The sequence below is a fragment of the Pan troglodytes genome, chromosome 12 (assembly GCF_028858775.2).
Source record: "Pan troglodytes isolate AG18354 chromosome 12, NHGRI_mPanTro3-v2.0_pri, whole genome shotgun sequence".
Taxonomy (NCBI): Eukaryota; Metazoa; Chordata; class Mammalia; order Primates; family Hominidae; genus Pan; species Pan troglodytes.
The window spans coordinates 21,067,551-21,078,842 of NC_072410.2; the positions used below are offsets into that span (position 1 = coordinate 21,067,551).

Sequence of the window (11,292 nt, forward strand, 5' to 3'; positions counted from 1 at the left end):
CAGTAAACAGTGAACTGGCAAGTTTGGGGGAGCTGATCTAGGGTTAAGGGGTTTATATGCAGATCTGAAACATGTTACTTGGGGTTGGGGAGAAGGGTAGGTGACAGAGAAAGCAGGGTGGGAAGGGAAGGGGTGAGGGTGTTGGAAAGGTCTCCTTTGCAAACTAACTCCTAGGCAGTGCTGGTCTAACCCCAGGAAAGCAGCCAGCTGTGGTGCGAGACATACCTCATTAGCAGTGAGCTTGTCCTGGGGTGTCTGTGGGGACATGGTGGGTGTCGGCTGGCTGGAGGATGGGGAGGAGGAGGTGGAGGAAGTGGAGGAGGAATGGCTTTGCTGTAAGAGATCTGGCAAGAGGTGAATGCGACCGGCAAAGCCATTGCTCTCATGATGGCTGGCACGCTTTTGGTCAACTGTACTCTGTAGAAAAAACAGGCACACTTGTCTCGCTCAAGCGCTGCTGAAATTGCCTATGGCCCTATTGATAACTGCTTTAAGGTGCTGTGTGACTTATAAACTCTGCTAAATTACCAAGGAAAAACCAAAGAAATTAGCCTGAACTGCTCACACTTCCTCACCAAATGCCTAACTTGTGCCAACAGAATTCAAAGTACCTAATCTGGTGGCTGCACGGCTCGAGCAGTGAGTGTTTAATCTGGTTTATCTGTTGCGCTAGCTTCTGTTACCAAAACCAGTATCCTTTTTTTTTTCTTTTTAAATCTTTCTTTGCAAAGCTCCAGAAAGTACCTGTGGATTCTCTGAATCCTGGTCTTTTCCACGTTCTTCCTACTTTCCATCCGAATGCATTGCCATAGCATGAAACACACTTAGGGCAAAGTCCAAAATACTAAATAGGTGCCCTGTTCTACTTAAATGAGAAGCGTATCACTTTAATTAAGTCTAAGCTAAGAAATGAACAGACAGTTATAAAGCTTAGTGATCCAAACTGAGCATATCTGGGTGGCACACATTTAATTATTCAACAAGTGAGAAAACTAACATTTTGGAACATAGAAGAGAAACCTCCCGAACCCTTCTGCTCTCCGAGTCTCTGGGCCTGTGATGAGGCTCGTCCTGCCTGCCTCACCCGCTCCCACTGTGGCACTGCAGACACTCAGAGCCCAGCGTGCTCTGCAGAGCCATGGTGGCTGCTCTGCCAGACTCCAGACCTGCTTCCTCACTCTGCGAGCCTGTTTAAGGACTCCCTGTGGCTTCTCTCCCGCTCAGACATAGACTGTGAGACTCAGCGCGGTGCTTGAATGAGGGCTGCCGCAGACATGCAGAGGAGCAGCGATGTGGGGTGGAGACTACTCGCTACCTTCTGGGCATGCAGTACACACCTGCCTCCCTAGCCCCCGACACTCGACACTTGACCCTCTGGGACTTGTTAACATGAAAACAGATGATGATGGAGAAACAGCATGAGTGAGTGAATGAGCAAGTGGGTTAATGACCACAGGAGAAGCTCAGCCTCTGACAACAGAGAAGACACGGGTACCTGGCGGACGATTAGAGTGCCCTCCTTGGATGGGGTCATGGCCGGCTCACTTTCTACATCATCATGGACAATCATGGTTTTCACAGATTCCGTTTCACCATTGCTCAAATTCAGAGATGACCTATGGAGAAAAAATCCAGACGTGAAAGGCCTTAATCTCTGGAGTCAAGGAGATCCTGTTTAGGCTTTTTGCCTTCTCAAAATCAAAACATGAGATGAGGCTACCGATATAAAGCCTCCTCCAAAAAAGCAACTGCTTAGCTTTCTCCCTTTAACAAAGAATTTCTTTCCAGTGCCATTTGTTTCTGAGCAAAAACTTAGAATGAATAATTATGGCTAATTAAAGTAGTTATACCAAACTGAAATTTCCCCTGGATCATATATCCTCAAATCAAAAGGAAAAAATAAAGTACAGGCTGGGGTGCTGGGGGAAGCACTGACACATGCACACACCAACGAAGAGAAGGGGAAACACAAGGCGACCTGCTGCTGAATCCACGAGAACTACATAGTAAGTGCTCATGGGGTCACGGAATAGTCTAGGAACAACTAGGTCCCAGTGGAAAGCAGGCTCTGAGAGAATACTCTCATCCGCTCTAAAAGAGACCGGGGACTGACGCTGCTCTGGTGTCCTCTGGTCCTGAGGTGGACTCGTCAGCCCCTTCCTGCTCCACATCGTCGTCCTCCTCATCCGTCGTCCCCGACTCCTCACTGGATGAGGAGTAGTCCGTTACTTTGTGAGGTGGCCGTACATCTTCCACTGCTCGAAGCTCTTTGGCCAGTGCGGTCAGATCCTAAAGCAAAGGACAGAAAAGAGAGAGTAAGGCAAGCAGGAGCAGGGACAGGAAAAGATGAGAAGTTCTTTAACCATAAATTGCCACAATGTCAGTTTTGTAAGACTTTTATAGTTACCCAGTTTCATGAGAAAGTGAGCTCCTATGGCTTTTGATAGAAAAGACCAAAGAAAGTCAAGAGAGAGATAAAAAAAAAAAAATAGAAGACACCAAAAAAAAGTCAAAGATGTCATATACAGTTCAAATCCCATGACAATAAAAAAAAGATCTGCTTATGTTAAGCTGATAGTATTACTGTTGTTTTTTAATATGAGGTAAAATTCTAGATCAACAAATGTATATATACAGACTCTTGGACTTTGTTGTAAGGACATCTCCCTACATGACAAAGTCTTCTTTAGACTCATATAAAAGGTTTTGAGAGATACATTTTTATTTTACTTCAACTTTTATTATTAAAAACTTCAAAGCGCTAAGGTTTAATATTTAATGTTTTTATTTACTAGTTATAGGATATTTATGAAATTTTAGTAATAAATATTAATATTTTACTAAAATCAACATTTTAGGTTTAATATTTTATTAATAAAAGTTGTAGAAACACAACTTCCCTCCCAAAACTCTTTAAATCAGGCTTATTTAACTAGAGGCTTGCTTTCTGGACTGCCCCCTTTAAAGAAGACTTTGTCATATAGACATGTGTCTTTACACCAAAGCTCAAGGATCTGTGTATATACATTTGTTGATCTAGAATTTTACCTCATACTGAAGAAACAAAAACTTCAAACCTACATTAAAATGAAAGAGGAGTGAAGTGAGCACTAGGATGCCACTGACATCTCACTTCACCGACTGTTCACAACCTGCCACATTCATGGACAAGTCTGTGACACATGAAGAGACACTGTGACCCTGAGTGCTGGGGGCAGGAGGCTGTGGGCGTCCCTAACGCCCTCCTTCAAGCCTTACCGACATCACCCTGTGACACCACGTATGAAAGGGAACATCAGAAAGAAATCAATAGTGGAATTTGTTCAAAAGGCTTAGTTTCCCTTTACTCTTCCACACTGAGATACTCTAAGACTCAATCAATCCACCAAATATAATTTTCAAGAGTGATTACTATTTATACTCCACATTTTCATATAAAACTCCAAATTCATCTTTTTTGGGGAATTTTATGTAAAAGTAATCACTTTTTAAAAACGCAGTCTATGTAGCTCTTTTTGTCTTTAATTTCTAGCAGTTCCAACTTGGTTTTCTATTTTCTTCATAGTTGAGAATGTTTCTTTTCTTTGAGCTTGAGCCACTGAAATAACAGTGATGGGCTCTGAGTCTTGCTATTAGTATTTCGTGGTTATAGCTGAAGCTTTTTAAACAGTTACTCAAAAAAGCTACATTTAATAACAATAAATACAGCAAATGTTATGTTAAGAAAACTGGAGTAAAGTTTAAGGTTTTTAAATTCTAGAAAAGAACAAGAAGTCAAGTTGAGGAAGGAGCAGGACCGCAGCTCGAATACAAGCTGAGCTGACAGGCGGTCGGAGTGCTGCTCTGAAGTGGAACTTTTCAGAGATGGCGCTTACCACTTCGCCCTTCAGTACAGCGCAGTTTCGTGGAGTCCGAGAAGCCATCGTTGATGAGGAATGCACAGTACAAGGAAGCGCGGGAGAAAGAAGGGGAGAGGGAGAAGTACAGAAATCAGTTCAAGCAGGAAATGAAAACTCTGACAGGCTTAAAATTCCACAAAGCGTGCACAATTACATGGTCAGGTAACATCAGAGGGATTAAAAGAGAAGGGTGAGAAGCAGTCACAACTATCACCCCAGGTACCCAAAAGCAGAAGGTAGGCAACCAGTGAGTTTAAGAAGGTGATTTTTAAAAACTTAGTCTAAAAGCCAGTATTGTAAATGCCGAACTCACGAAGAATAAGTAAAGGTTAATGCCAAGAAAGAGATAAAAAGGCTTTTCTTTCTTTTGTATTTTTTTTAAAGCATCAGTTTCCTTAGAAGGAAACTTCATTAAATAAGAACTATACTTTGTTCTGCATTATTTTGTAAGGCTGACTGTACACCAAGTGTATGGCTGGAACAACAGAAAAAAGGTTTTACTCACTTGAGACTTTATACAGGGAAAGCAGACGATACCAATGGAAGGGAACAAGTATGTCTGGGGTTTAGGTCATTCCTTATAATTCCTCAAATCTGTGAGGGGCCCTCGCAGAAAAGACTGCAGGCCTCTCAACCACATATTTTTAATAGAAAGATCTCATTCAAGTCTGAAATAAGTAAAACTGATCCTGCACAATCCTTACAGCAGGCTTGAGGGGTCTGAAAACTTCCTTTTTATCTTCAGGTTTTTTCACTGCATTTTCCAGGCGCTGAGATGGAGAGCCTTCAGACTTGGATGATGCTGTTGGGTTCAAAAGGGACAAGATGGACAGACACATATCAACATATGGATGTGTATTAATGAAGCTGCCCTGCCCACCCCGCCCACTCCTGTCTGCCCACTCATGGTAGGCTCTCCACCTGCAGGTCTGAATTACAGAGCAGAGGGGGCCCAAGGAGGGCTCCAGCAGCCTTCCTGACTCTTTACTTAAACCCTCCATCATCACACTCACTTTGACACGTGTTCACAATATATACCTTGTCATGGTATGTCAATAATACAGTAGAGGGAATATTCACTCATCTATTATGAGTACATTAAAATAACCAATATTGATGACAGTATAGGCTCTGGAGCCCAGATCGAAAGAAATGGGTTCAAATCCTAGCTCACACATTAGCCAATTACCTTGGGAAAGTTAGTTAATCCCACTAAATTGTAAAGCGCTCACAGTGCTAGGTATATATAAAGCTCTCAAAATTTAGCTCCTTCATGATTAAAATCAGGATGACTATTATTGTCACTAGCAACCTATGCTAAAACATTGTTTTGTGACGTGCGGCTACACGCAAACTACAGATTAAGACAAACTTCCAAGATATGGATCACAGCTCAAAACATTAGCAGGGAAAAAGGAAAGGAAAGGCAGCTTACATCTCACTCTGAAGCGTTCCCCGGAGCCACTCTGAGACCCAGGGTGAGACCCGGGCTGGGATCCTGAGTTGCTGGACCCTGAGGAGCTGCCACTGCCAGGTCTGGGCACCAGCTTCTCCACTCTCTCCCACAGAAGCCTGGGCTCAATACTGCTGTTAGAAAAGAAGAAGAGAGAACAGCTAATGTGTCATCTCTAGATGCAGCTCCAAATTACCAACATGTGCATGGTGTGCCCATCCAATGTCTTTAAAGTGTAGGGAGACAAAAAACAGTCTATAAACAGCATTCAACATTAAATTCACCAAAAGATACAATGACATTGTTCATGGATTTTTATCTATTTTTAGTTTGTATGCTAAATGATATCCTACCATTAGCAGATCTAAAATCATCAGGTGTGAGATACAATGCTACTGTTCAGTGTAGAAGCAGCACCATTTCTGTCACAGCTACAAGTCAGTTCTTAATATTAGGAAAACACTCCGTATTTGTATAATTATACACAAAACTATATTCTGTTTCTAGGCTGCTGCTCTCACCTGCCTGTTACTGTTCTCAAAAACTGACACTTACAAAGAATAGTCCTTTGTATGGGCTGTTGGAAACGGTACAGAAAGCATGAGCTGGGATGGATTTCCTGCCATGGATGGACCCAAAACACACATGTGCTAGGTAAGAATTAATGACACAGACTTGGTCAGGGAAGAACACCACAGTCCCCCTGCCATTAGCAGTGCTGAGGATTCTGTGCAGCTTTTGGGCTATCATCCATCTGACACCTCAAGTCAGACCAAGGTTCCATGCGCAGAAGGCTAACTTTAGAGGTTCAGTGATGATCAAGATATAAAACATTCAACATAATCATCTTTTCTTCCCTATGATAGTGCTGGTCAGTGAAGCGTTCTGTTATGATGAAAATGTCCTATATTTGAGCTGGATAATATCATAGCCACTAGCTATATGTGGCTCTAGAGCTCATGAATATACCCAGTGCACTAAGGAATGAAGTTTCCACTGTATTTCATTTTAACTAAATTTAAACTTTAATTTAAATATAAGGAAGCTTCTGTAGCTAATAGTACTGGACAGAGCAGCTCTAGAACCTAAAAAGGATACTATTTGGTGAATTCACTTGTTTACTGCAGACTGTGAAGTCAACCAGTGACTTCTTTAGTAACCTGTTTGTGATTTCTGTTTTATGCCACAGACCTTACAACGTCCCTTAGATGAAAAGCTCCTCCCGATCACAATTCTCTTAGAACTTCTCCCCCTTCCTTGCTGCTCCCTCCATTTACTCTTACAGAGAAAAGTAGTTTAAATTTCAGAGTTGCTATAATACACATCCGGATTCAAACCCACTTTTTACTACACATCAACTTGATGCCATCCACGTTGATGGACTTTATGGCAGCTTTTCCTTTTATAACTGATAATCTCTTAGCCCCAGAACGTCTGTGTTCAAGAGCATTTTTATGAAACAGACAATGTAAGGCTGTGGTAGACTGCACAGAAGGCCTGTTCTCAGTGCTCACTTGTCTTTTACCTGGTGGAGTTTCTCTGTCCTGCCTGGCTATTCTGCTGCCCACTGCCCTGCAGTGGGGAATCTCGACGGGACAGAACAGGGGAGCGAGATGTTGTTCTCACAGGAACCTTTAAGTAGAAAATATGGCAATTAAATTATTGAAAACATGAGAAGGAAAAAAAATACTTCCCTACCAAAATATATTTTTAAAGCAGTCCTAATATTTAAAAGCAGTCCTTCCTATCACCTCCACTCCCCACCCCAACTCCTTCCCTGGTCCTACACTGATACAATCGGAGAGAAAATTTAGTCACAAGCATCCAAGAAGCCAGTACAAACAGGCTTTCTATGCTCCTGTAACATTTAAATGATGTTTGGACTGAAGCTTGGTAGCAGGGACATACAAAGCATTTGCTGAGATAATGTGAGAATCAGGAAAATAAGCTCAAAGAAACCAAACAATGGTCTATAAATGGATCAGCAGGAAGCAAAGACTGGCAGGAAGCAAGAAAATATTCAGAGGAAGCAAATTCCAAATGAGGAAAAATAAATTGACATGGGCTCCTTTGTTTAATTTCACTATTATGTAAACACAAAAACAAAACAAAATCCCCTACATTTAAAAAGAAAATAAAATTTTTCTTATAGGACTTTTTCTAAAATTTTTGACATTAATATTGCAAAACTGCATAGCTTCTGTATAAACATATAAAAAACTGCGAAAACAGATTATGAATTTGTTTAAGAGGCCTATTCTTTGTAGACTTACTCTTACATCATTTTGCTACCTTATTTAGGGTTAACAAAAATAAAATGCTAACTGGCCACTGGCTAAATAAAATTGCCTAACTATGGAACTTTATCCTCACCATTAAAAAGTCCCTTTGAAATTTCAATGCCCCTTTAAATTTGGTAAAGTTGCATACCCATAATTAAAATAAATAATCTTTAAAAAAAAATAACAAAAAGGAAAAAAGCAGCACACATCTGTCTTTCTGCTCCTTACCCTTGGAGGCACCTCGTCACTGTCTGATCTAGACCAAGCCTTTTGGGTAGGGTCAGGCGCCTCTGACTTAGAGTCAGAGCTTTGACTGAGCACCTCACTGCGGGAAGGTGGACATGGGTCCTGAGAACGAAGATGGTGGTGTGCAAATTTGGGAGGAGAAGGGTCACTGAAGGAATGGGATCGCGAGACAGGGGAAACATTGTTCTTGAGAGATGCCAGGTGGGACCACTGTACCTTACAAGAAAACAAAACACAAAACATTCAATGCGTTCTGCATAAAACTGGCTTTTCTGGTCAATACCAAATCCAAAGCAGGAACTGGCAGAGGCGGAATACACACCGGGGTGGTACAGTGTTAGGTCAGCCACGCAGTGAAACAGTTACACTTCAAAGTGAAGAAGTGGTCTGGGAACACAGTATGTAGAAAAGAACAAATGTACATTTACAAGGAAAACTCTTTTTAATATCCAGACAAACATTACAGATAGCAGTTAATGTGAAGATTTTTATTTTATTTTTCCCCACAAAGAGGCTCTCAGAGCCCAAAGGGGTTACGATGTGTTGCATGCACATCCATGTCAAAGCAGAGACTGGAAACGCAGAGAGAGGCAGAAAAATTGTAAGATAAAGCGCACTGCCAAATGTGCAAACCTACCTAGCCATCCTCACATTACCTGCAGTGTCAGATTTTACACCAGACCGAGTAACAAAATGGCACGTTCAACAAGCAAAGACAAACCCCACGTTTTGAGACTGTAATATCTCAAGAACAGCTAATTTTTCAAATATACCAACAATTTTTCTTATTTTTCCCAAGTCTACAAACACCCATAACCCAGGTATCTCCATATACTTTCATATTAGTGATGAAAATAAAGAATTCTGATTTCTTTAAAAATATTCAGTACCATGGATTCCCTGAATTGACTATTGTTGGGGTATTCCTTCCACTTGGGAAATTACAAAAATATGACAATTACTTGTCAACTGAGTTTATCTGGTTGCTTCTAAATTGGGAAAATGATCTCTGAAAAAAATCCATAAAATATTTTCATTAAATTATGTTTTACTGTTCCAAAATGATTGTTCAATATGGCAACTGAAAAAATGATAGCTACATATCTATTACATCAATGTACTTGACAGAAACTGAAAACACTGAATCAATTTGTTCAACCTTTCCAAATACAAGATGTGAAATTAGTTCTGTTGTATGATTTCTACAATATACAGGTGAGATTTGTATAATACCAGATATTGGTATAATCCTAGACTTCTAAAATGTTTAAGATTTTCATAGATAAAGCATGTAATTCAAAGTATTACCTGAAATTATAATCAAAAATGAGTTTTAAAATAGAGTCCTACACGAGAAAAGTTTCCCCCAAAGAATGAACAGGAGGAGGAAATGGGAGACTCTTTCTAGTTACTACACAAATTCATAACAAATGCAAAAATTAGATAATTCAGAAACTCCTATTTTCTAAATTATTAGTGGCCAAATAAAGATTGTCCATTTATGTGAAGTTTAACTTGCAGTGTGAAAACTTTTAATCATCAAGCAGTGCAAAGTTGCTAAAGAACACGAGTCCTCAGACCTATTCTAGTAGTCTCTCTTCTCATCCTCTTTTAATTGTGTCCATTTACCCTCTCCTGCTTTCCTCTTTCCTTTCTATCCTCTCCTCTCTGGAGCTACCCATCTGCTAGCTCTCCTGGGACTCAAAAAACTGCTGGTCCCATGGAAATACCCACTCACCCTCACACAGCCCTGGCCTCAGTCCTAGCTGTTCCTTTTTTTTTTTTTTTTTTTTTAAGATGGAGTCTCACTCTGTCACTCAGGCTGGCATGCAGTAGCACTATCTCAGCTCACTGCAAGCTGCAACCTCCACTCCTGGGTTCAAGTTATTCTGCTGCCTCAGCCTCCTGAGTAGCTGGGATTACAGGTGCCTGCCACCACGCCCGGCTGATTTTTATATTTTTAGCAGAAATGGGGTTTTGCCAGGTTGGCCAGGCTGGTCTCGAACTCCTGACCTCAGGTGATCTGCCTGCCTCGGCCTCCCAAAGTGCTGGGATTTCAGGCACGTGCCACTGTGCCCCAGCCCTTTTTTTTTTTTTTTTTTAACTCCTCCATGCTGCAGATCCCACAGTTTCCTGCCACAAGAACATAAACTTTTGTCCCCCACACATGCAAACACCAGTGAAAAGTAAACTCGAGTTTAAGAACTTGTTCCTAATATTCTGGATTACAGAGTGGCAAGTGGGAAAATATCTAAAAGTCAGTAATTTTCAGCAAGAGATTAGGAATCGGCATTTTAAGGACCTCTAAGATCTTTAGCCATGATCTTCGTTGCCTGTTCTCCTCTATGGATAGCACTGTGGGTTCTGCTCCAGCCATACAGCATCAGCCCAACAGTTCCCCTCACCTAGCCAAGGCTAGAATGCTGCAGCAGACCCAAGGAGAGGTCACAGCCTTTTCCCTGGCCTATTTCAGAGAAATCCACACCTAACCCACTAGATCTAAACTTTTTTGGATCTTGAACCCTGTGAGAATCTGATAAAAGGTCATTCCCCCCACCCCCACAAAAAATACACATTTGAGCAAATAAAGACATTTTGCATGCAATTTCAGGGGCATCATCTAAGGCCCATTCATAGGACTGGCCAAGACCCAGGGCTCACACAGTAAAGCACTTACTTTTAAAATACTTCAAAGAAAATTTCTGGCTCTCCCTCTATGTATTTATAATCCCAGTTCTCTAAAAACTAAACTAAAAGATCTTTGTATCAGAAAAAGGAGGCACTTAACACCTGAGTTAGGCAAGGCAAAAAGTTATAAGAAATCACTCACTCTAGATACTCTTAATGAGTACACAGAAATCTCAAAAAGAAAGAAAAAGGTATTTCCCTATCAACTGAGTCTATGCCTTCTTTTAGTCTAAACTCACTCCTGCTAATCTCTCCTCTTTTTCAGTGTGGTGACAAACTAAACTGTGATATTACAGCAGGCCTGCGGCTCAGCGAGCCGTTGCATGAGTCTCCTCAACCACAGCAAAGCTAGCTGTCGCTACCTGTGGCTCCGCTGGTCTCTGCAGGGCGGGATGCACAGACTCGGAGTTGCCATTGGAAAAAGACTCTGATCGGGAAGGCACTGGTGGCTCCAATACTCTGCCTGTCTGCTTAGACTGGGCTTCAGGGGAGCTGTGGTTAGTTTTCCTAAATCTATCTTCCACCTGCATCAGAGAATTAGAAGACATAACTCAGTGTTAGTAGGGGAAAAGCAGAAATATCAAAGAAAGTCTAAAAGTGGAAGAAATCTAAAGGTAAGTTTTCTGTTTTCTTCTGCTACCAGAAAAGAGAGGGGTAGCTGGAAAAAAGAAGGTACATAAAGCAGTGCTAGGATTAGATTCAGGAAAAAGAAAATATTTATGAA

The 11,292-nt window shown here is 41.3% G+C and overlaps 1 protein-coding gene across 50 annotated transcripts in view; it reads right to left on the reverse strand.

Moving 5' to 3' along the window:
- MAP4K4 (mitogen-activated protein kinase kinase kinase kinase 4) overlaps positions 1–11,292 on the reverse strand; it is a 193,650-nt gene that overhangs the window by 19,590 nt on the left and 162,768 nt on the right. For 6 of the 50 annotated variants that reach the window (XM_054678069.2, XM_016949133.4, XM_054678070.1 and 3 more), the window contains 8 exons: positions 10,931–11,092; positions 7,863–8,096; positions 6,878–6,984; positions 5,335–5,486; positions 4,604–4,701; positions 2,114–2,289; positions 1,496–1,616; positions 226–417 (listed from right to left, as the gene is read on the reverse strand). In XM_054678069.2, coding sequence (XP_054534044.1) covers positions 226–417; positions 1,496–1,616; positions 2,114–2,289; positions 4,604–4,701; positions 5,335–5,486; positions 6,878–6,984; positions 7,863–8,096; positions 10,931–11,092 — 1,242 coding nt within the window. The remainder of the gene's footprint in view (positions 1–225; positions 418–1,495; positions 1,617–2,113; positions 2,290–4,603; positions 4,702–5,334; positions 5,487–6,877; positions 6,985–7,862; positions 8,097–10,930; positions 11,093–11,292) is intronic. The other 44 variants (XM_054678082.2, XM_063788964.1, XM_054678079.1 and 41 more) reach the window with 14 other exon arrangements.